We start from the raw sequence: 25,249 nt of genomic DNA, 5'->3' as shown, positions 1-25,249 counted from the left end.
TTTGGAGCTCATTCAAGATGCATCGTGCAGACTCCTAAAAAGTTTTTTTTCTCTGCAATTCGGTAAGATAGAATACCTAGGCATTCTCAGAGTCTATGTTATGTATTTCAATACAAGAAGGCCTTTATATTTCTTTGATTAATAACATTTTTAGATGAATGAACTTCAATTCTTCACGCAAATGTTCAGAAATCATGTCACTCAAGAAACCCTTGTCACTGGAATAAGATTTACTTCATTATACTTCATTAGACTTGAAATCTTTTATTTTTTATAATATCAGTGTGAATATAATGGTATTAAGTTCTGGATGTATCGTTTTCATTAAAAGGGAATTGAAAGAGAATTGTGTTTTGTAAACACAGATTTATGATTGATTGTTGTGTTATAATTTGCGAACCGAATCAGTAGTGAAAACTTTTACTGGGGAAGTTGATCCCAGAGCCTAAAATCACGCACTTTATGCATTTCAATGTTCCAGAAACGGCTGATTGGCTCCAGCGTACTCTATGGAAGATCATTTTTACAGCAGACTTGAAATCTTTTATCTGTAATATCAGTGTGAATATAATGGTATTAAGTTCTGGATGTATCGTTTTCATTAAAAGGGAATTGAAAGAGAATTGTGTTTTGTAACCACAGATTTATGATTGATTGTTGTGTTATAATTTGCGAATCGAATCAGCAGTGAAAACTTTTACTGGGGAAGTTGATCCCAGAGCCTAAAATCACGCACTTTATGCATTTCAATGTTCCAGAAACGGCTGATTGGCTCCAGCGTACTCTATGGAAGATCATTTTTACAGCGTTCGTAAAAAAGGAAGGTATTTTCGGTCAAAAAGATTTCCAAAACATCCTTTGCCGGATCACATTGCTCAATGTTATTTCCATGATACCTATGACTTCGCACCCCCTACCCCTGCCAATCCTGCCAATCCTTTCACGCTGAATTGGATTTGTCACGTAACCCTCAAGCACAAGCAGGCGAAGGCACATGGACAGTACCTCCCGTCCCTATTTAATTTATTCACAAAAGTGACTTTTCATTTTTATTTTTACCCAATCCACACCCCCCCCCCCCTCTCCCCTGTATCCGCCCCTAAAAATATCAATTCCGGCAAGGAATCTGTTCAATAACTATATGTATTTTGCATATGCATTGTAAAACTTTTTATTTGTGGCCCTCTGGACGACTGTTTTTGTTTTGTTGTTGTCGTTGTTGTTTAGTGGGGGGATTTTCTTGACATTGGTTCGTTGAATTTTCGTTGGGGACTTGGCAACGACTCGTATAAACTCTTCGGTATTTTAAGAGATATTTATTCGATCTAGACTAATAAAACATGAATTTCGTCGAGTAGCAGTTAACATCACGGGTGAATATACAAAAACTCGTAATCTAAATCACTTCTGTGGCGTGTCCAATCACAGGCCGCCCAAGGCTACTGTCAGTGGTATAAAGCCAACGTAATGTATGGGGGAATTTATATGTTAGCGAAAAAATACTTTATCGTGAAAAATAAAACTTTAGACCATGTAATGTTGTGTTTGAGTCTTCCTTTATTTTATTTTTTGCCGATAGAATGTCAGTAGAGCGAGTTTGAAGCCCGCCACGAGTTGTGTTTCTCTCTCTGTATAAAAATAGGAAAGGCTGGGGACTCCATCGGCTAACGGCCACAACACAGCTACTTCGAGGACCGATAAAACTCGCAAAAATCAACCAGCCGCCAATCCAACACAAAAACACTTTGCACTGACAGTAGCCTTGGGCTGCCTGTGGTCCAATTACTGATCATGAAATTCCCGGTTAGCACAGTGACTGTGATTGTAACTGTAACTGGTACCGGTGATACTGCATGCATTTCTGATTACGATACGTTTTTTGTACATAAATAATCACGTGATTCAACGTAACGTAACGTTTATTTATCAACTAAACAAGCAGCATCACTCGAGCATAATGGAACGACGCAAGCATAATTTTGAGCATAATGGCGGGGCCAAATTCTCGAGCATAATGTGTCTTACCCTACCATAAGACAATATTCAGAGACAGCCTCGTAGTCAGAACTTCGAGCTTGGCTTCGTCCGATGGCTTCGTTTACCCATTCAGTTGACCTGCTCACCATTCTTTCTTATGTATTTTGTCGTCCGGACCTTACGCTTGAGTAGAAAGTTTATTTTGAATGCTGGAATTGTTTCTGGATGTGCACGTCCCTTAAACAGGCCCATAGCCAGAGGGGTTCGGAACAACCACCCCACTCGACTTGAAGGTCCGCTCTAATGAAGGAAAATTTAGTACCACTGCGGGCTAGGGCTAGCTGCCTTAGAGAAAATGGTCCGCTAAATGGGTAAAAGAGCCCCCCCCCCTCCTCTCCCCCCCCCCCCCCACACACACCCGCTCAAAATCCTGGGCTACGGGCCTGTGAAACATAGCAGTTGATTTATAGATCTTCTTGAAAATTCAGTTCGTCCCCATAGGAGTCATCATCAAACCTTAATGGCGATGATTTATAAACACAGTTGCGGATCTAGGAATTAGAAAAGGGAGGGTGACTTTTTTTAGTACAGTTTCTGTGGCGATTTTATTTTCAGATATAAAGGAATGATATATTTCATTTTACGAATTCTTATAGAAATTGTCGACAATACTTTTATTTTCCCTGTTTGTGAAAATCGCGTTACTTATTATAGCTTTGAATTACAAAGATAAAAAACAAATAATACCTCCTCTTACTTCGGACTTTACCGGTGGAACACGCTATCAACCGTGTTTGCGCTGCCATAAAACGCCTACAGACCTCCCATCCTGTCCGATCGACACTACTTGGCCATTCCAGTGCTGTAGCAGATCTCGAAATATTAGGGGGGGAGGGGGAGGGGAAGGTTCACAAACATTAAGGCCCCGTCCACACGTATACGGAATAGAATGAATCCGCAACTTTCTCGTTTCGGATACGGCTATCGTCCACACGTATACGAAGATTAGGCTGGCCAACCCGCAACTTTTTGAATCCGCAAACGAAAGCGGAACGAAACGAATACGATTCCGTTTACGTGTGGACGGTCGAATCCGAAACTTTTCGATTACGGAATCCGTGTGAACAGTCGAATCCGTAACTTTTCGATTACGATGACGTCAAATCTCTTTACCGTAGAATAAAACAAGATGGTGTCGCAACGTGTAAAGCTAGAGCGATTACGGAATGGCCGTATACTTGTAGACGGGCGATTACGGTGAGATTACGCTACGTGTGGACGGATAACTTTTCGATTACGGAAAGAAAAAGTTGCGCATTCATTGGATTCCGTATATGTGTGAACGGGGCCTAAGAAAATATTGGGGGTACAGCCAAGTCTTTACTGGTCATTGCCTTATACTTTTTAAATATCTGGGGCACGTGTGCCCCACCCCCTGCTACGTTCCTGCATTCATAGCAGCCAGCTGCTAGCCAGCCTCTTTGTTATCATTGTGCTTCCTAATCAAGTATGAACTCTACGGACACAGGAAGACAATCTCTCTGCCTCTATGCTGCCCAGGGGCAACACCGCCAAGACCTTTAGTAGTTCCCTGACATTAGGAAAAAATATCTGTTCAGCATGATCACCTTCAGGTGGCTTTCCCTCTCCAGAGCCCTCATACCAAAGGCATAAGATGATCCCACTTGTTGTTCAAAGTTAAAGTTTGGCTGAGCTGTGCGACTTCATGGTTCAGTGGTCTTGGTTAGTATAACTTCTGGTATATTAGTGCAGAGCTCATAATGGGCTCTCTTCGCTAAAACGGCACCTTATCTCTTCACAGCAAGAGACCATGAGCTGTGCGACTTCATATGTGGTCTTGGTTAGTATAACTTTTGGCATATTAGCGCAGAGCTCATAATGGGCTCTCTTCGCTAAAACGGCACCTTATCTCTTCACAGCAAGAGACCATGATGTTCACAGCTTCCAAGAAGCCAAGGCACTTTCTTCTGGCACGTTCTCGCGGTGTCGCTGTCTACTGCAGACTCTTGGAAATGTCTCGGCTGGACCGACAACATACCGTAATGATTCGAATAAGCGCCCTCCTTAAGACCCGAAAAATTCAATAAGTGCGTTTATTCGAATCATAACGGGGCATGCCAGAGCTAGAACTTCGGCGTACATTCGTTGGTACCAAAGTATCGATCTTATATATGTATGTGTCCGATTATATACGATGCTTGTCACTCGGTCAATCTTCGAAAACCCATAGTAAATCTAAACAAGGCACACATGCAAACCACTGACAAGTGGCCCAAGTAATTCTCGTATTTGGTCCATCCATCCCATAGTCAGACAACAGAAACTCAATCTTAGATGTCGAGAAAAAGGAGCTAATTTTTCTTTGCAAAGACACCTTTAAGATAGCTCATCGAATTTCAGACGCTGAAAGTGTTGTCAAAACATTGTGCCACCTGCACTATTATCCACAGGGTCCCCAAAAGTGCGCAAATACTAAATAACAGCGCGTATTTTTAGGGGGAGCTGACAAAGTCTGACACTCGAAAAACTACATATAGATAGTTAAATATAGATAAAAGTAATAAAGTAATGCGCATTTTATCCATTAGCAATTTGCAAAGTTTCATCTTTTTTTTGTCCGAAAAGCGGCCTGACATGTCACCACCCCAGGATTCGCCACTGACAGAAAGAAGTAGGGATTTTGGAAAGGTTTCTCTTATTCGTTAGAATTGAAGAAAAACGCAAGCAATGAGGGTCCTGGACCGAGGCAATGAAACGAACTGCACAATGTACTTATTAAACCTTTCTATGAATATCCTGATAAAGAAAGGGGCTTTGTTCCAAATCAGAAGTAGACATTTTGCCCCCCCCCTCCCCCCCTGGTTACGGGCCTTTCACAAGGCTTTTCACATGTACTATTCAAATTGAAAAATGTCTGTGATAATGTATACATCTGATATGTTTGAACTTATGTGTATGCAAAATATATAGTACAGGGATGTGTACAAAATATAAACATAACTTCGACTTCAATGAAAGACATTTCACTGCGGAGATTAGTTTGGCTAGAAGCCGCAACAAAATATGTGGAACAGTCTCCTCTCCCTCCCCTCCCCCCTTTATAATGTTGGATCATTCATGGTCATTTGACGTCGACTTACACGTTTAAAGCTAAAAAGACGATTTTAACCAATATTGAATTGGGTAGGAGGGGAAAGGGGTTTGCTCTGGGAAGCGTCTCACTTCTTTTAGTTGGAGATCTAAATCGAATAAAACTGGCTATTTTGTTATGCCAGATTATTCCGAGTTTTAATGTTCCGTATTGCATTTATTGCCAGACAAAAAATTGTGTTTAAGAAACAGTATGTGACATTATTCGCCACTTTCTCCCACCTGGGAAAGTGAGATCAATCATCACTTTCTCCCAACCTGTAATTGGAAATGAAATAAAACCCAGTTTGCCAGAAGCCTGATGGCATCATGGGAGACGAAAAACAGTCCGGGTTTGCGGGGAGTGCGAGTTCTTGGGTTCTTACAGTAATCAGTTTAAATATAAAAAGAGCATGCTGCGCAATATTGATTATAAAAGAACAAAACCAAACTTTAGTGTGGCTGTGACAACGAAAAGGAAAATCGTCGGTGATTCAAATTGTTGGATATTTGTTTTCATTCGTTTACAGCTGTGCCTTTAAGTACACAGTGCATTGTTAAAGTCATAATAAGGGTCCAATTAGGCAATGTGAATGCATCTCATTCGTCTCCTTAATCCAATATTTGTCTTGGGTATTTCTCGCCGATGATGTACACACATTCAGCTGAAGCAATAGTCAAAACTTTTTGTTGATCAGAACAAAAATCACGGGAAGCCGAAACGAAAACAACGATAAACATAAGCGAGAACGAACTTTGCAAGGCATGAGCGAGAGAGGGACATTGTGAGCACTTTTCAAGAAGTACAAAGTTATGCGGTATGTACCTAGGTCATTGGTCTAACAAACTCGCTTGTAAAATATGCGCTTACGTTTGGTGCTGTAACAATTTACTTTGTAAGAAAGGAGAAAAGTAAACCATCTCTGGCTCATTTTTATCATCTTATCATTTTTTTCACTCACTTAAATTAAAAAAAAAATTGATAACAAAATACGGTGCATATTACTTTGCAAACAACGAGTGACTCCTTCCAAAAGGGAATGACTGGCCGCGCAAAATGATTAGTTAACATCCATCAGCTTACTACTTTGTATTCTATGATCATACAAGGATTTCGTTTTTTTTTATGTACGGTTTTGGTTCCTAAAGTCTGTCAATTTGCCAGATCAGATTCAATTAAGAAATATTTGCACCTTTATGAGTAAATGAAATAATACCCTATCTTAGAATGTCATGTAAACTTCCTATAAGCTTTGACAACAATTTGGTGGAATAAACTTTTGCTGAGAAAGCAATTTCCGTTTGAAAATATTAACGCCGTCAAAGAAATACGTAAATGCAGTTTTTATCTTCTTAAAATGTGGTATATTCTTATGTTTTCTTTTTTTTAACAGCGATAAAAAATTAATTTTTGTAAAAGTAACAATTGTCTGGTTCACGTCACGATGTAATGAACATTAGCTGAGATGTCGCAATTGCAACAACTACCCATTGTGCACCCTCTTGAGTGAGATTGTACTCGAAACATTTTTAAAAAAGACAAGGAACTGTTTGACATCAATCATATAACATGACTGATGACTCCGGTTCCCCCTTAAAGTTGGCCAATATCATTAAAGTGCTGCTGTAGCTCTTTTATTGGGCGACATAGAAACTGGAGAAGAAATACGCCCACTTAGTTTCACAATCTGTTTATAGAAGAATGGCACTTGTGGGTTATTCTGTAGCTTTCTTGGATGTTGTGCTGTATTTTCAAGGACAATGACAAAGGATGACACAGGTTTAATAAAGAAGGCTTGAATATCATGCTTTCTTGGTTCACTGTATTATTGTGTGGCTTTTCTTTTTGTTCTAAACAATGCATAATGTGTATACTTACTCATATTCCAGACTTGTTTCCTGATCCAGCTATTGTCATGGTGACTTCTAAAGCGCTCTGCATTTGCGCGTTCTTCACATTTTTAGACCAACTATGTATTACTGCTGACCAACATGACTGTCGGCCCGTCTCATCCATCAACGAATACACGCTTCGAGGGCACGCCTACAAGTCAATCACTGGCAAACAATTAACCACTTGTGTAATCACGTGTGATGGCGATCCAAACTGCTACAGCCTGAACTATAGATTTCCCACAAGTATTTGCGAGCTGAATGGAGGCACGCGAGTCTCGCATCCTGAGCACTTTGTCTATACCGCTGACTCGGTATATCTCGAGCATTTGTCAAGGCCCGCGGGCTCGTGTTCTGGTGGATGGCCTTGCAGCAATAAGGCGACATGCGTGAACGTTCCCATGATGCCTGGGTACAAGTGTTACTGTCAGGAGGGGTACACGGGCGAGTTATGTCAAGGTACGTGACCAACCATTTGATATCTCGCAGATATCTTCTATGAGTCAAATATTCAACTCGGCGCTATGCGCTTCGTTGACTATCTATTGCCTTATAGAAAACTCGAACTCGTAGTCTAATTGTTATTATTTTTTTCGATTTTTTGGGGGTTTCTCAGATGTTAAATGGCCAGTTAGCCTGCGTAGCAAGTGTTCCTGGAAAAAGCAAGCCCGTCCTTTTTGGCGCTCATCCTATGGGTCATCGAACCTCTCGTGGGTTTTCTCCATCCCTCTGGGTTTTTTCCTCAAAACACACGGGGACGCTTGCTATGCAGGCTAATAGTCGGCCAATAAGGTCATCAGGGAAAAAAAAGTAAAATTTTATATTAAAAAAAGATATTTTGTTGTTGTTGAAACCACCGGAAACATAATTTAGTTAATTCATCGTTTTTGTTTGCTCTTTTAATATTTTGGATATATGTCGTCCAATTCGGTTTAGTGTTGCGCGAACAAGAGATCGACAAAGATCTGCATGTCCTTAATAATGGTACTCATTACTTGAAAAAAGAAAATCTCTCTAAATCCACAGATTGCAAATCTCCGCCAATCGGTATTTCTGACGAAAAATACATCGGAAACTCTCGAATAGCAGGATCATCAACCGGCCAATGGGTACTAGACTACTTCGAACCTTATAAAGGAAGACTTCATGGTCCGTCTTCCTGGGTCCCAGGGCTTCTCGACAGCACGCCTTGGTTACAAGTGAACCTCGGTCCCAAGACGAGACTGGTGACCCACATTGCAACACAAGGAAGCCCAGTTCAAAGTTGGTGGACAAAGAAATATAGAGTTTGTTATGGAATTTTTAACGGAAGTTTGAAGGACTACCGAGAGAGCGGAGTGAGAAGGGAATTCAATGGAAATACAGACAGGAATGGAGTGGTGAAACACGCTCTGAGGGATCCGTTTGAGGCAAAGATAGTACGGATTTACCCAACAGATAGTAATACGCGCTCCGCTCTCAGACTTGAGCTGTACGGCTGCATCGTATACTGAGGTTGACGATAAAGAGCTTAGGCAAGTCAACACAAACGGCATCAAAAACGGCGCGCGCGCTCACGAATTGCTAAAAAACGGCGTTGACGTTCGTGACAGGAAATCTCGAACGGCATTTTCCCTATTTTTACGTTCTACGCGCGCGGTCACGGACGCCAACGCTGTTTTTCAGCAATTCGTGAGCGCGCGCGCCGTGATGCCGTTCATGTTGACTTGCCTAAGCTCTCTAATGAGTTGAAGTAGAATGCAGGGGTGTAGCCAGGTTTTTTAACAGGAAGGGGCCCGAAAGGCCCATAGACGACATTTTCTCCTGTATTTTAAGTTCACGTCATAATCACGAAAACTTCGCGAACACGCCATCAGCACGCATAATCCATCGCGCGCGAGCACGAAGTGCCAACATTACACGTCATAATCACGGATAGCGTCACAACAGCATACCGAGAACACCACATGAAATGTCTTTTTGACGATGTTTCTTTACGATGTAGTGACTCTTTGTAAAACAGGCTAGTTATATGGCAAATTATATCGATTTAGCCACTACCTAAAAGCGAAGCCGGCTTGTTTTTAGGTAAGTATATATGTTTTTTCTTCCGCACTAATGCTTACCGTATGAGGTTACTGAGATTGTTTGATAGAAGTTTACTCTCCATAGCACTAAAGAATTTTAGCGCCTTTCAGCTCATGATCAAAATATATGAGTTTGTAGAGCTAAGGATTTAATGGCTATAAAACATGCTTAAAGTATGTATCAAACTTGTTCGTCCATATTTTTTTTTTGTAATGTGCGCTTGCTTTCTGCAGGGTGTGGGTCACGTGACATGGTGGTTCGACATCAGAGAGCGCCTATTGTTTATGTCATTTGAAGTTCGCCAGGTTTCCTAACCAGTCTCCTTTTCTAACTATGGTCAGATTCGTAAATTATTCTTATTATGATCTTTACTTCACTGCACAGACGGTAAATATTAGAGGGTTTTCAAGCACACTTTATTTAAGGTTGATTGTTACTATTTGATATCATTTTCAAGACTATGTTACAAATAATATGTACAGCATATTAAAAATCAAGAACCCGTATGCCACGTCTAACGTCGGCTTCCTCCGCTACTCCCTCGAGAGGATGCTCGTGAGGCGCCGGATGGCGGTCGGTCTCGAGCACTGGCCGAAGGCGAGACACCTATGGAGGAAGAGTAACGAGCGGTGAGATGGTATCTAAGGGAAAAGACAAATCGGCAGTTTTCTTCGAGGCCATCAGTACCTCTCTCAATAATATAAAAAAAAAATGACATTCATGTAATCAAAATACATAACATTCATCTTTATAGCCAGTAGCTTATCGGGCGTAAAACACAACTTTCACACTCAAATAGCGCCTCATCGGAGTCTACTGACTATGAGTATATAAAACAGTTACCCATAGTCTTTGTCGTTGTCATAAATATCTAAAATTCATATGGCCCTCGATCATAACTTGGGGTTATGGCAAACATACCAAGTGAATAACACCATCAAAAAAATAGGAAGGGTGGTAATTGCTAAGGGCGGTATGATAAAATAGCGAATCTGGTCGGCGACAAACCTGATTTTGGGCTTGCTGTGCCGGTTATTCCGAGTCCGGCGGCGCCGATCGTCACTGTACCAATACCACGGCGACTTCCAGTCGATAGATCAGACCTAGGAGATTCAGGTGCTTAAGTTTTATACTTGTATCTTAGAACCTAATAATACCCAAGGCCCAGGTACGGAAGATATGAGCTGTGACCATCCACCTATAGTAACAACACATTCGGCATCTAACCGTTAAAAATATACATCCTATCAAAAAAAAAATAGACTTAAAGTTTAATCTTACCTGGCGGAAGACATGGAACCCGAGCTACGGGAACTCCGTGAAGAGCCTGGGCGCGAGGATCCAGGCCCCGGCGAGGGAGGCGCAGGTAGCCCAGCCTGTCCAAAGTACATGTTCACGCTTGGTGCGAGGTCGGGGTAGCTGTGGATGACCTCGCCCATCTGTTTCATTGTCTTGGAGTTGAAATCTCGCAGCTCCCTCAGCTCGATATCCTTCTCCTCGTGGAGCTCCCCGCGACTCTTCTTGGCGCTGCGTACGGCACGTGCAATCTTAGACACCTGTATAGGGAGGAGACACGGTGAAGCATAACGAAACGAGCAAAGGCTGTGGTTCATTGGGGCATACTTTGGCATATTCGCAACAAGGAGTTGCTAATCGGATATTATTTGAAAGGAAGCAACTAGAAAAGCGCGGCGTAAATGCTACATTTCCCAATTCGCGATTGTTAGCACTCATCATGAGAACTACCGGCTACAACTACAACTACCGGCATGTAGCGCGCGCTTCGTTTGATGTAAGCTTAAGCTACATTCTGGTAGTTGAGGTAGGTTTTTATGGTTATGCGCGCGCAAACTTATAGCTGGAACTTATAGCCGTAATCGAAAAAACTAATTCCCGTAATCAAAAAAGTTCTCTTCATTGGGCGTGACACGTACCTGTTTACCCGCACGCTCCCTCTTGCCTTTCTGGTCATCCAGTTCGCGCTGCAGGTTCTGCATCTTCTGCTGTTTCTCGTCGATCACCTCCACCATGCCCTGTTCGTCGGCCGTCAGTTTGTCAAGGGTCACCTGCATGGTCCCCAGGTCTTCCTGCAGCTCGCGGATCTGTCGCCGTTTGTACTTGTACTTGTCCATGACGGCTCGCATCTGCTCCTCCAGGCGCTGTTTCTCGTCAAACTCGTCGCTCGTCTCGTCCACCTTGTTAAAGCTCTTGCGGTACGTCTCGTTGCGGCTGTTCATCAGGCGGAGGGTGTTCTCGAGGGCTCTGAGGAGACCAGAATTGTCACACGATTAGCAAGAAACAAAACAATAAAACTGCGTATTCTCTAGGGATCTGAAGAGACATGGTTGTTGAAATGCTAGCAGGACAGGGGGAGGAAAACCGAATCAGTATAGTCAAATCTACTTTGCTTTGAGACGCTGCAGACGTTCAAATTGTCATGGGTGATTTCGCCCGAAATAAGATTATCCTCGGTGGAATAATTTTTCCCGCAGTGGTGTCTCTTGGTGGGGTACAAATTGACAATCCAAAATTACCGTCACCACTTTCAGTTAATGGAGCCGGGGCAAGGCTCAAAGGTCACCCATAAATTATATCATACGAGTACGCGTAACATGCTGCGATAGCATTGGTATGACTCAATATGTTTCACGTTAGATACTTACACGTTCTTAATTCTTATTGGTCGTTATTTACCTACATAAAGCGCCACACCTATAGTGAAGTCATTCGCTATTTCGCTAAGGTTAATAAGCTACGCTTACCGTACATCAACGCTCTTTGCGGACTGTCGAATACAGGTCCGCTGTAGCTAACTGAGTTAGTGACTGACCTTATTTCCTTCTCGGCCTTGCGGATCTTGGCGTCGAGCTCGTCCCCTTCACGCTGAAGTTCCTCCTTCTCCTGAGCAGCCTTGATAACGTAGTATGCTTGGGACCTCTCCTCCTCGCCCTCGGGCGGGGCCATGGACACCATCAGGATCTCGTACCTGAGTAACGAAGCACAACAAATGAGAAAGATATAAAACCACATAGCATGGTTAAAGAATTTCAATCAACCATTCCTTTGTTATTGTATCTGAAAATACGGTCTATTTGTAAGGAAAATGGCAAAGCACAACGCATGAGAAAAATATGAAACTACAAGACTCCTTTGTTATTGGACACTTGATATCTGATTTCTGATACATGGATGCCTTTAGTGCCTATTTATTGGCAAGTTTGTTAAATGGCGGTGTGATTGGCCTTTTTGAATAATAAGATGAAAGAGAAATCTTCGAGGCGTTGAGTCAGTTAAGATTTAGTTGATATTCAAGCACAGAAAGATATACAATCGAATTACCTTTTACGCAGTTTCTCGATTTTTGAGATTCTTTCTTGGAGCTCAGCACTGCAATGAAAGGGAGATGTGTCAGTCAGGCCAGTGACACAGAACATACAGTACCAACGATTATGTGATACGGTACACAAACGTGTTCAAGTGACGTCGCGTCCATGATCATGCAATATGACACGCCCATGACTAGGTTTGACGCAGGGTCCATGCGACGACACGTCCATAACTTTGTAATGTGACACGCCTATGTCCACGTGACGATACGTCAATGACCACGTGATGACAGGCCCATGACGTTGTTTGACGTCCGTGTAATCGTGACGACACGTCAATGTCTTTTTATTACACGCCCGTGTCCACATGGCGAAACGTCAATGTCTTTGTTTTATTACACGCCCGTGTCCACGTGGCGAAACTTCCATGTCTTTGTTTTATTACACGCCCGTGTCTACGTGACGACACGTCAATGTCTTTGTTTTATTACACGCCCGTGTCCACGTGACGACACGTCAATGTCTTTGTTTTATTACACGCCCGTGTCCACGTGACGACACGTCAATGACCACGTGATGACACGCCCATGACCATGTTTTAATTCCGTGTCCACGTGACGACACGTAAATGACTTTGTGACATTAAACGTCAATGTCCACGTGACGACACGTCAATGACTTCGTGACATTAAACGCCCGTGTAATCGGACGACACGTCAATGACTTCGTGACATTACACGCCCGTGTTCACGTGACGACACGTCAATGACCTCGTGACATGACACGCCCATGACCTCGTGACTCACCTGACAGTCTGCCGCTCCTCCTCCGCGGATTTGAGCTGTGCACGCAACATGTCCTTGTGGATGCCGATTTCATGACGGCGCTCTTTCATCGACTATGCACAGATAACAAGAGAGCGTCAAGTATACTGTGACAAAACATGATATTTTTATCTATTGCTGATCACATAACGATCTCGTGACGGCGCTCTTTCATCGAGGTTTCAAGAGCCTAATGTACAAGGGTGGACGTGTGAGATAATATGCACCTACCGTTCAGTTCCAAGTTCAGTCTTCTGCTCTTACCAAGAGACTAATGTACAAGGGTGGACGTGTGGGATAATATGCACCTACCGTTCAGTTCCAAGTTCAGTCTTCTGTTTATACCAAGAGCCTAATGTACAAGGGTGGACGTGGGAGATAATATGCACCTACCGTTTCCAAGTTCAGTAATCTTTTCATATCAAGAGCCTCCTGTTTTTACCAAGAGCTTAATGTACAAGGGTGGACGTTTGAGATAATATGCACCTACCGTTCAGTTCCAAGTTCAGTCTTCTGTTCATATCAAAAGCCTAATGTAAAGGGTGGACATGGGAGATAATATGCACCTACCGTTCAGTTCCAAGTTCAGTCTTTGTTTATACGAAGAGCCTAATGTACAAGGGTGGACGTGGGAGATAATATGCACCTACCGTTCAGTTCCAAGTTCAGTCTTTGTTTATACCAAGAGCCTTATGTACAAGGGTGGACGTGGGAGAGGACGCGTTCCTAGCGTTTCCAAGTTCACTCCTCTTTTTTTATCAAGAGCCTTGGGTACAAGAGTGAACGTGGGAGATAATGTGCACCTACCGTTTCCAAGTTAAGTCTTCTGTTCTCTAGACTCAGCACATTATCAGCTTTCTTGCTGAGGTGAGTGCTGAGCCTCTTGATCTCTAACTTGAGGATGTTTTCATCAACCATTAGGTCCTGAGGAAATACCAACAATGAAATGAAGGCTGAAATAGCTTACTTTACTTTACTATACTCATTCAACGGTAAGTATGTAAATTTTGTAATATATGCAACACGAAAATATGCCGAGGGTAGAGCTTCACATAAGTTGAGTTCTAGATGTAAATAGATAAAAAGCAATCAAAATAGATAAAAAGCAATCAAAATAGATAAAAAGCAATCAAAATAGACAAACGCTAGCTATCCAATCTTCTTAGTAGCCGCTTTTAGTTTCACGCACGCCTTTCCCTGTAGCCCGTGGGGAAAGCGTGCGTGATACTTAGAGTAGCTGCTAAGCAGACTACTGGCTATCACATTGGACTAGAAAAAAAGAGAAAGTAAAGATATAGAACAAGATTCCATCCCTAGTCTCTACTGAATTCCAAAGGGGATAATTCCAGGCCGAGGCCCGTAAATGGAGCTTTGCACATGTTCGTAACAGTGAATCGACGTGAGCGAACTCCATCTGCTTACCCTCGTCCCCAGGCCTCTTCTATGCGCAGCAACCTTTTTATGACGTTCCCTTTTGATAAGTGCCCGTCATTTTGAATCAAAATGAGAAGGACTGAACAAGAACAGCCTGGGGACGAGGCTACATATTCAAAACAAAATATTGGTCGAGGCATCGCCTTGTGGTTAAACATGCCTGTGAACAGAATATCAAAATGGTTGTTGCGCTTAACGAACCTGCTTGAGTGCAATGATTTTCCGTCTTTCCCTCTCCGCGCTATCGTTGTGAAGGTTTAATTCATCTGAGACAGGAAAAAATGTGTGAGATATGTCCAAAACACACAACTACAGCAACCAACGACAACTATAAAAATGTGAAACAATAACAGGATACTTCTATGCAAAAAAAAAAAGAAGAAAAAAAGTATGGATATTAACACGGGGCTGGGAATTAATGCCATTCACGAGCGCTCGATAATATGAGCTCCCAGGAAGATTCGAACTTCCGGAAAGGTTCGGGTCGTTTGATTTTCTCTTGTTTACTTATACTTCTAGGGAAAGCTGATTAAGTGGCGCTTTCGTCCCACCCTCTAAGTCGTGAGCCGCCGAAGATAACTAGCTTACGCTCCTAGCCACTTTACTGTACTTACCTATTTTACTGGTCAAGTTATTCATCTCGTCCTTTCCTTTAGTGAGATCTCGATTGGCCCGCCTCAGATCATCCTATAAGCACACAGAGGGACCCTTGAATTGCAGTGTTATCTAAAGTGTTTGAATTTTTTGGTCATTCAATATTTGTTGGAATTGGAAACAATTTTCTTGGATTTTTTTGGATATGAAGTCATCTTCTGGATGTAATTTTTAGGTAGAACATTTTACTACACGTTGGAAAAAATGTAAACTGACGTTTAAGGAACAGATTTACTGGCTAACCTACGACCCCCTATGGGGTCGATATGATCAGTATCAGAACTTTGGTTTATATGGGTTTTAAAGGGAGGATTTTGAGGGGCTTTTTAATTTTCTTTCCTTGGGAATTTTGGGAGAAATTTTAAATTTTTACTCACGCTAAGATTCTTCATCTGCGCGGTGAGGAGCGTGTGTGTCGCATTGTGTTCGTCCATTTGTGAAGACAACTCCTGGAAGACCAACACAACGTCAATATCAAAGACAATACAATGAGAGGCTGCAATTCAGTACTTATATGATAAATTAAAGCTTATTCAAGGCCCTGCCACACGTACACTTTTCGACTGCAATTTGTCTCGCAAAAAAATTGTTGCAGGTCGCACGCGCCATGTCACACGTAAAGTTTTTCCTGCGGCTTGAAGCAATTTGTTGTAGAAAGTAGGAAAGGGTTCTACTTTTCGTGCGACTTTAAGGAATGCAAAAAAAGTTGCAAAAGTGGTGTCACAAGCAAAAAAAATTCGCTTGCGGCTTATTTTTTTGCGAGACAGCTCGCAAGAGCAAAAACGTACGTTTGACAGGGCCTTTAATAATTCTTGATGGTAATTAATAGTTATTATGCGCAAAAGATTGTTCTCTTGCTTTCCTAAATAACATTAAAATCAATCGTGCAATTGTGCCCCTATAAGAAAATCACGGCATCGAGAGCGATGAGTGAGCGACACCTGCGTAACAAGAGCAAGGGTCATAAGAATAAGGTGGCCGCATACAAAGACCAAAGAAATGTGGGAAGATAGGAAGGGCTCTCTTTTTTTCCTTGTGCCCAGGCGCGCACGGTCTTTTCTCCTTTTTCACCAGACCTTTGCGCTTGCTGCGAAGGCTACGTTGAGCATGAAAATAAAAAAAAATGATGCTCTGAGAATTTTCTCAATATTCGCGCCGTTCTCGATACAGTTCGAGTTATTTGTCGGAGTCTACGAAACACATTATGCTGATTTAGGGAGCGAAACACAACTTAGATCTTCAAATCTATCTGTGGCCCAGGCTCGTATTTCAGCTTTACAATGTGGACACAGAAAGCGGGCCATGCTGAACAACTTTGACCAATCAGATTCGGCTTAAACACCGTAAACATTTTGAAAAAAAATTCAGCCAATGAGAAAGGTCGGACGTTGTTTAAAAATACGAGTGATCGAGCCGCTTTCCCACGGTCGACTACACGTACAAGATCACCATAAACAACGTCCGGCGTTTCTCAGTGGATGAACTTTTTTTTCAAAATCTTTACGGTGTTTAAGCCGATTCTGATTGGTCAAAGCTGTTCAGCATGGCCCGCTTTCTGTGTCTTCGCTGTAAGTTGAGGCTCGCGTTTCTGTTGACAATGACGGTACCTGTATCTTTGCTTCTAACTGTAGTTTCTCCTCGTTGCTTCGTTCACCCTGAAGACGATTGATTTTGCGCTCAAGTTGTTGAAGGGAAAAATCCTAGAAAAGCAAAAACATCATCGAGCTTGAGTCACACCCATATAGATACAACAAACGTTACGTGAAAATCTTTTCATCAGCAATGCCTCTGACAGCTGTCATTTTGTTATGTAGCAAAATACCAAGTGTAAGAAAACATCCAATTCCACTGAATAATTTTGGTAAACCATTGTAATATTTTTTTATTGGATTTGGTGTACCCAACCGATTTTGCTTGAGGTGGAAATTTCAAAATCTCTCCACATTATTTGTTTTCCAATGAAGTTTTTCTCTGCGCTTCAACTGAGCCAGAGCGTTCACTGTAGAAGAAGCGACTGTAAGCAATTCATGCTCTTAATGGTACGGCACCTTATAACCCTGTTTGTCTCATGTGTTAGCTGACTTGATCAATGTCAGGGATCTAAATAAACCTGGACACACCTGCATGTAGATGATTTCCTGCTGTTTGAGTGATTCCTGGTCCAACTTGTGCAGCTTGCTGCTTAAATTCCTACTAGCTGCCCGAGCCCCCTATGAAAAAAAAGTTTTAGTAAAATCAATATCTTTAACACTAGAAATGTTCATAAATTAACTATATCTGACCACCCTGAGAAAACCCGAGTGTCATCTAGCTCAACATGAATACTTCTTCTTCAGCACTAAGTCTCTTGCAAGCCTAAATTTATCACTGCAGTCTAGCATAACTTATATTTCAATGATATGAATCTAACCTGGATCTCAGCAGACGCGTTCTTCTCCAGCCCTTTACAATGATGCAGCTCCTCAGTCTTCTTGAACTGCATCTCACGTAGCCTGGCAAGGAGCTTTTCCACCTCATATATCTTACGTTCCTCCTCCTCTAAACGCGCGACAAGCATCTGTGCCCGTTGCTCTGCTGACAGGCTTTCATCTGTCGCTATCTTAAGCTGGTCTTGCAGGTCAGCTCTCTCCTGTTGGACCCTCTCAAGCCTAGAGGGAAAATCAGAGTTGGGTTTAGAAATGAGAGCTTGTGATGAGTGAGTACTTTATATCTTCACAGTTACTAATAAAGTTACAAGTTTCCACTATTCATTTTTATACGATTTTGTTCATATATTTTAAAGACTTGTTAATAATAGTTCTTGTCCTCTTTTAACAACATGCTCTGTTTTATTTTATTTTTTTAATGTTCTGTCATGTGAAATGCTTCCCATCCAAAAGTAACAGCGGATGTGGAAATGGTTAGCATTATTGAGAAGTGCACCTCTAAATCTCTTCTTTTCTTTGAGAGCTTATATAATATTGACAAACCTTTCAGCCCTGGTTAAGACTTCCTTTTTCAGTTCATTGTACTTCTGCCTGGTGGCCTCCAGATCTTTGGCAGTCCTGTCCACAGTATACTTCAGAGTATTCAGCTACAAGGAAAAGTGATTGTAAGGTTTCAGATACTGTATTGTTAAGCCTCAGGCATTGCTAGGATTAAGACGTCATTGTGACTCTGTTTTCCAAGTTTTAGGTGTATACGTGGACAGTCTCATTCCATAGAGTCATTTTCAATTTTTCTACTGCCTCAAGCCAAAGTTGATAATAAGACTTGGGAAACATTGTTAGTTTTCTTCAGGTTTTTTTGCAGTTATTTAGAAGTATTCACAAATGTTGTCATAGTTGTTTGTCTTTGCATACCAATGTGCAATTACCTCATCTTGGAATTGAATCCTAGTTCGCTCTGCATCCTGATACTCAAGACGTAGCTTAGCAGCAAGTCTCTCAGCAGCTCCAACCTTCTTCTCTTTCTCTTTATTATTGTCTAGCTCATTTTCCAGGAATTTCTGAGAAGAAAAAGCCATCAATAATCAGCCATAGTATGCATATCCATGCTTAAGGCAGCAGGGCCGTAGCAGGGGTGGGGCACTGGGGGCAAATGCCCCCCCCCAATATTTAAAAAAAAGTATAAGGAAATGACCATCAGGGGCATGTGTGCCCCCAAATATTTTCTAAATGTTTCTGTATTGTGCCCCCCAATATTTCAATGTCTGCTATGGCACTGGGCAGTATACTGCAGCTAGCGCCAGTCACAAAGACGTTGCCCTGTCATGTACAGTACGGTTAGGTTAATGCCATGCTAGCCTCATTCTCCTGGGGTGCCAGCTCCCCCTCCTTGCTGTAACTACTGTATGTACCTGTGCTTTGTGATTGGTATACACCTATTCCAATTAGGTTTGACTATAAGAAAATGGAAAATGGAACAAAGTTTTGCTAATAATAATGCCCCCTATTGTATTCAAAATTCATTCATTAAAAGGGCCTCACTATGACAAATTTATTTTAGCCTAGAACTGAAGGTTATTAAGATACAAGACATGTTTCCCTAACCAGTGGTTTTAGGCATTCGTCATTTTCCATTTCCTTAGAGTCAACCTCAATTGAAATAGGATACACCAAAAACTGGAATTCGACTCTGCCAAATTTTTGTCTTTAATAAGACTTCTTCAGGACTTCTTCTGCCCTGAAGAAGTCTTATTAAAGACGAAAATTTGGCAGAGTCGAATCCCAGTTTTTGGTGTATTGTATTCATTGTTCTGGTACAAGTTCACAACATTTTGGGCTTTTTGTTTCTATTAATTTATTTGAAATAGGTGTATAATAATGAGAGCTTTAAGTGTACCTGTTTCTCTAATATCTGCTCTTCTCTTTCTCTGACTTCAAGCTTCACCTCTGCCAACCTCTGTTTTGAATAAACAAAAAAGTCAGTTATAAAGTGATGTCGTAAAAGATGTATTTCACAGTGAGATCCCCAGACAAAAGTTTTCCCATTCCAAGATTACCTGCATCAAACAGACCTCTGTTACCACTAGTTGAAGTTACACAGCTGTACTCACCTTACCATATTAGGGTAGAAAAGGTTTAGATTAATACTGTTAGGTCAGTAGGGAGTCAGGGTTATCTTAGTCAGTATTTGAGTTTGATTAAATGCAGAATCTTGTAAAACATTACTACAGCAATCTGTTGTTTGCCAAAAAACAGGTTTTCTGGTGTTCACAAAAGTGGAATTATCTATTAAAACCAATATTTTAGCAGGAAAGCCCAGAAATGCAAGCCTCTCCTCTTTTATAAACCTTACAATTGGGCAAAACCCAACCTCACCCGACCGCAATAGCTGGGATATCCATTCTACGTCTGTTGGATGGTGAGGTGGTTAGCGTTCAATACAGGATGATTACCCACCACAGCAAGAACATCCATTTCCCTGTCTCGTTTCTGCATCTGTTCAATGGTACTCTCCCACTGCCTGAGTAGCTCCTGGCGATCAGAGTGGGCCTTGCGGAACTCTTCTGCAGTCTTGTCAAGCTCAATCTATCAAGAAATACAAATAAATTTAACATTTGTATATCCTAAACTAACATCAAGAAAGCACATGTTACTGAAGATGATCCTTTTCTATATTCAAACAGATCAGTGAATTACAACTTAAATAGGGACCACCAGCTCAAACTGTTATCAGAGGAGACAAGAGATTTACAGTCCCCAATGTATACAGACGGTTTTTCACACTTGATTAAAAACAGTTCCTCAGGCTTGAAAAGCAAAGCCTGAACAATTAATCACATGATGTTTTCCTTTTTCATGGAACAAAGCTAGAACTGAAAGAAACGCTGGCTTGAAAAGTCATTTCACAATATGCAGTACCTGTGCAGTCATTGTTTGTGTCAATTCATGCTCTAGGTTTTTGCGCTTCTTGCCAGCCTCATCGGTCATTCTTTCCATTTGCAGAGAAAGCTCCTGATAAAAATAAAACACAACAAGCTTATTCTAGTATTCACTGCAGTGTTTTTCCTAGCAAGGGAGTTAACAGTAGCAAGAGGGTTTCATATTATTAGCACATCCTTACTTACCAAAATGGCAACCTTAAATCAAAGTTATAGAACAAGTTACATATTATATGTGAGCAACAACAAAAAGAGGTTAAATCAGGGTTATAACAAGTTACATCTTGTATGTGGGAACGACAGAGCAATATAATGGTAAGTTTTCCCAAATAAAGTCTGGTTAATTTCGTTAAGCTTGAATTTTTGCATAGAGGCCCCTTATGATATGTAATCCAACATATCAAAAAGTATTTTTTCTAATGGATTCGTCTGAACAGAACAGAACAGAACAGTTTTTTTATTTTCTTTTACAAATAATATTTTACAACACACTGTCGGCAAATAACTTAGCTAGTCTAGGCCGACAGTGTGAAGGACGTTAGATTTCATAAATAATAAAAAGAACTATAGTATACATAATAAGTATTAAATTATAGATATTTTTTGTTTGCATGAGGCTTGAAGTGCAATTTTCAAATGTTCAAAGTATGAATTCTCCTCGTTTTTTAGGGAGAAGTTGGGCTCTGATCAGAAATTAAGCCAACTTTGCTTGCTAATATCTAAATTTCATACCTTCTAAATTTCTTTAAAATTTTGAATTAAGCTTTGGGTCAGAGGAACTCCTTGTATGCGGAATCTTGAGCTTATATATTGAGAATTGGAAAATTTCATGCCATTTTTTGCTCTGTCTGTGAAAACAACAAAAAAAAAGGAATGCCCTATCCTTGATGGACAGCCACCATCATACAGCATTTGTAGTCAAGTATCCCTCAGGAGTGCACTCACTTGACATCCACATCCTACTCCCAGTATGGACGTACCTTGATCTTAGCCTCATCAGACCTGGTGTACTTTTGCAATGTTAAGGCATCCTCGTCCTTGCGAGCAGACTCCTCAAGCCATGCTTCTAGAGCCTTCTGGTCCCAGTTCATCTGGGCTTTTAGATCCTCAAGCTTCTGAGTATTCTTAAAAATATTGTTCTAAAAGCACCCAAAATGAAAACATTAACTCCACACAATAACATGATGCCTTTACAAGAAACCAGTGGAAATGTTAAATGTACAACAGATAATTTTGTATCTGCCTTACCTCATAGATATTTCTCTTTTCTTTCAAATCATTAATTTCATTAGTTAATCTTCGGATATCATTTTTCAGCCTGCCTTCTTCTCTTTCAGCTAAAAAGACAATAGTAATGACAATCAATAGGGTAGCAGAGGAAGCTGTGAAATATAGTTTTACATTTGAAAAGGGGGGGTTGAATAGGGGTCTCCTAATCTGCCGATCCACTCATTTTTTTCGAAACTCTGCCAATCTGTACAAAGTCTTGCTTCAATCTGAGTCCACATGATAGAAGAAAACAATCAATAAGAACAAAATCATGAATGTGTTTTGTCAAGTGTCTACAAAATCCACACACTCCTCTTCCAGAAAATGATTTTATCCCTTCCTTTGTTTTTTTTTTTTGTTTTTTTTTATAGCTGACCATTTTGTTTCCCCCCTAGGACACTAATTTGTCCAACATCTGACCCATGCATCTAGTAGACGGGCTGTTCATCCAACAGTCCAGTCCGACGATTTCTATTATCATGTCCTATCATATTTACTTATATTGCTGTATCATAAGACCTACCAACTTGGCGTAAGTGGTTCTCAGTCTCAATCTCTCGCTTCCTGGCATTCAGCAGTTCCTGGGTATGGTATAATTCTTGCTGGACATTTTTCAGGTGCTCACTCATGGCGTAAATTCGATCTTTGTGCTCTTCCAACTGGTCCTTGGTCATAACCAAGTTCTTCTGGGTGGCATCGACCTTTTTAACAACAAAAATAAAACAAATAAGCTTGTATTTTTGGTATAAATCATCGGTAGTATAGTCATCAACCAAACAAAATGAAGTAGAAATGCTGTTAGGAATAAAGATGTTGCATCTATTTCATCGAAGTAATATCATACAAATAGTTGTACGAAACTCGAGATTGTTCCGAGATATCTTACCTCAGCCTCTAGTTGCTTGTTTGCCGTATTTGCCACCGGCATGGCAATACCTTCGTCAAAGTTTATATCGCTCAAGATTTCATCCATTTTGATGAAAGCAGACAAGACGTTCCGCAGAAAATATTCCTAAAACCTTGACCAAAAGCGTCTGTAAATACTAAGTACGTGTGGAGCCGCTATAATAGAGAATAAGATGTCTCCAATTGGTCTTTTCGTGTGATTATTCTGCACGAATTGCAGAAAAAAGTAAAAATTAATATCTGTTTTCCTGCAAAGAAGACAGTTCATACATAAAGACTGGCTGTGTGTTGTTGTGGTAACCGCCAAAACATAAGGTCCCGGATAAGCGAGCGCCCGCGAGCAAAAAGCAAAATACTTCATGTATGCTGTTTCAAGAATATCTAGCTAATATTAAGCCCACTTTATGGAAGAAAATTGAGGTTAAACTAATGAAGAAAATAAGGGGTGAAGAACTAATACGAAAATATACCAAAAAATTGTCAAAAAGGGAGGGTGTAGAGCATCCTAAACTATTGCCTACTATCACCCTGAATACCCCACCCCTGATTTTACTTCTCCAGCTGATGCAAATTGCAAGGTCGCGTATGCAGGGGCGGGTCTAGGTGTGGGCCGAGCGGGTCCCCCCTATTTTTCACACGTTTGGTAAACAGGAAACATAAGGAAATCCACGGAAGAACAATGATCTGGTACCCCTTTCTTGGAATTCTTGTTTTTGGCCCACTCTTTTATGAACTCCTGGACCGAAGTAGCTGGCCTTAAAAGCTAAAAGTTCACTTTTTTCGAGGCGCGGTGCCTTCCCTGGTGCTCTCGTAATTGCTTGTGTGGCTATCGAAGATGTCCGGGTTTATATGGCTGTGGTTAATTGCGATGTTGATCCATACACTTGCTGAAGGTAATTTGAATTAGCGTAAACAGAAATGTTTGGTCAATATTTAGAAAACAAATATGCGCGATGAGTCCAGAACGGCTGCAAGGGAGAATTCCTGACGTGCTGTAGCTACAGGAATGAAGATACTTGGCGATTCTCACAAAATAATTGATCTCACTGCATTGTCAATTGTCAAAATTCAAAAATTGATTTAAACTCTCATTCTTTAAGCAATATGCCAAGCTTTGAGTACAGTGGAAGATTCCAGCGCCGTCTACCAGTGTTATTTTTTTTCCTTATTCGCACAGTTCCTTGTTAAAATCGGGTGGCTAGTCAAAGCCTAGGGGGGGGGGGGGTGGGGGTACTTACATTATACCTTTTTAGTCTATTTGAAGCAGAAGAGCTCGGAAAACTTACCAAAATATCTCACGAAAGTGTTGTTGGACTTGTTCTGGGTGAACTGTAATGCCTAAGTCTGAGGCATTAAAACTCACCTAAAATACTCACACAACATTTTCGTGAGATATTTTGGTTGGTTTTTCGCGCTCACTACTGAATGTTCCGAGTGTCCGTTATATGGAGATTTCACTGTATGCAATGTAGGGCTTATCACACGGATCTTCATGCACCAGAGATGCACAACAATTTTAAGGGCTTGTTATATAAATAAAATTACTCGAATTATATTTTCCGACGTTATTTGGCAATGCGTCTGGTTTAACCAAATAATTGAAAGATCAATTAAAAGTTTGTGAAAAAAAAACCTGGTAAATATATCAAACGATGAGGGTCCGGGTGAATGCTCATCAGACCACTATTAAGCGGTCACCCTCGGGACTTTTCGACGGGACGTCATTTCAAACAATCAGAGCGCTCTATCAGGCAACCAACCATGGATTAATGATTTTTGGGAACAATTAATACGATTGAACCTGAATTGTTTGCATAGTTGCATAATTGTGGTATCAATATCAGCGAGAATAAAATGCGTTTCCTTTGTAATTTTATATAGATTACCAATTAATGCTTTTTCATTTAATGGACAATTGGCATCAAAAGTCATCGTTAACGACGTTAGCAACTACGAAGCTTTAATGATTCAAACAACGCTTTTGGCGTTAGTATGAACAATATATTTGTACAAAGTTAGTGATTTTTAGTAAATTGATCACAAAGTGATTTAAACTATCATCATTTTAGCGAACATTATGATTTCTTTGTAGGTGCAATACATATTAGTTCTAAGCCGGACAACATCACCATTACTGCAAGCCGAATTGTCACCAGTTTACTTCCGGTCGATTACGTAACAATCTCCGATGATTTTTAACGGAAACTGCGGAAAATATTTCACAATTTTAAAAGCAGCGTGTCTTTTGGAATTTTCTTCGAGGATTTGACTGATAATTTAGAGCGGATGGCCCGTTATATAGTGCGGATTCTAATATATTCTTTTGTCTTTTGACGGTTGAGGTTTCCGACGGACCTCCGAAGTAAACTGGTGACAATGCGGCT

The 25,249-nt window shown here is 41.0% G+C and overlaps 2 protein-coding genes across 3 annotated transcripts; one reads left to right on the top strand and one right to left on the bottom strand.

Moving 5' to 3' along the window:
- The first annotated feature begins 5,769 nt into the window (after positions 1-5,769).
- LOC5506232 (lactadherin) lies at positions 5,770-9,593 on the top strand. 2 transcript variants are annotated; one of them, XR_007313774.1, is made up of 4 exons: positions 5,770-5,945; positions 7,018-7,479; positions 8,047-9,087; positions 9,321-9,593. XR_007313774.1 is itself a non-coding variant. In XM_032374598.2 (3 exons), the coding sequence occupies exons 2-3, from the start codon at positions 7,044-7,046 to the stop codon at positions 8,511-8,513; spliced, it is 903 nt and encodes a 300-aa protein (XP_032230489.2). In that variant the 5' UTR covers positions 5,770-5,945; positions 7,018-7,043; the 3' UTR covers positions 8,514-9,272. The 2 variants fall into 2 exon arrangements, 1 of the variants encoding a protein (XP_032230489.2); XM_032374598.2 differs by lacking the exon at positions 9,321-9,593 and having other exon boundaries at positions 8,047-9,272.
- On the bottom strand, positions 9,482-23,159 carry LOC116612473 (coiled-coil domain-containing protein 39). Its single transcript, XM_048732750.1, has 23 exons — positions 22,846-23,159; positions 22,483-22,660; positions 21,939-22,027; positions 21,671-21,829; positions 20,671-20,763; positions 20,209-20,337; positions 19,649-19,708; positions 18,681-18,812; positions 18,295-18,398; positions 17,736-17,973; positions 17,446-17,535; positions 16,933-17,025; positions 15,703-15,774; positions 15,286-15,358; positions 14,873-14,937; positions 14,045-14,161; positions 13,220-13,311; positions 12,427-12,474; positions 11,918-12,073; positions 11,022-11,349; positions 10,369-10,643; positions 10,096-10,190; positions 9,482-9,693 (listed from the first exon to the last, which is right to left on the bottom strand). The coding sequence occupies exons 1-23, from the start codon at positions 22,930-22,932 to the stop codon at positions 9,602-9,604; spliced, it is 2,865 nt and encodes a 954-aa protein (XP_048588707.1). The 5' UTR covers positions 22,933-23,159; the 3' UTR covers positions 9,482-9,601.
- Positions 23,160-25,249: the final 2,090 nt, after the last annotated feature.

Source organism: Nematostella vectensis, chromosome 9 (genome assembly GCF_932526225.1).
Source record: "Nematostella vectensis chromosome 9, jaNemVect1.1, whole genome shotgun sequence".
NCBI classification, from domain to species: domain Eukaryota; kingdom Metazoa; phylum Cnidaria; class Anthozoa; order Actiniaria; family Edwardsiidae; genus Nematostella; species Nematostella vectensis.
The sequence above is the reverse complement of the archived record's forward strand: the minus strand, read 5'-3'. Positions and strand labels throughout refer to the sequence as shown.

Bases quoted from the DNA above. Each gene is read 5' to 3' on its own strand.
- LOC116612473 (XM_048732750.1), bottom strand. From the start codon at position 22,932: ATGGATGAAATCTTGAGCGATATAAACTTTGACGAAGGTATTGCCATG. The intron at 18,813-19,648 runs GTACACTTAAAG...TTTTCTTCTCAG, and splicing joins AGCAGATATTAGAGAAACAG to AAATTCCTGGAAAATGAGCT. The intron at 12,074-12,426 runs GTAATTCGATTG...TTCGTTACTCAG, and splicing joins ATCGAGAAACTGCGTAAAAG to GTACGAGATCCTGATGGTGT.
- LOC5506232 (XM_032374598.2), top strand. From the start codon at position 7,044: ATGGTGACTTCTAAAGCGCTCTGCATTTGCGCGTTCTTCACATTTTTA. The intron at 7,480-8,046 runs GTACGTGACCAA...CTAAATCCACAG, and splicing joins CACGGGCGAGTTATGTCAAG to ATTGCAAATCTCCGCCAATC.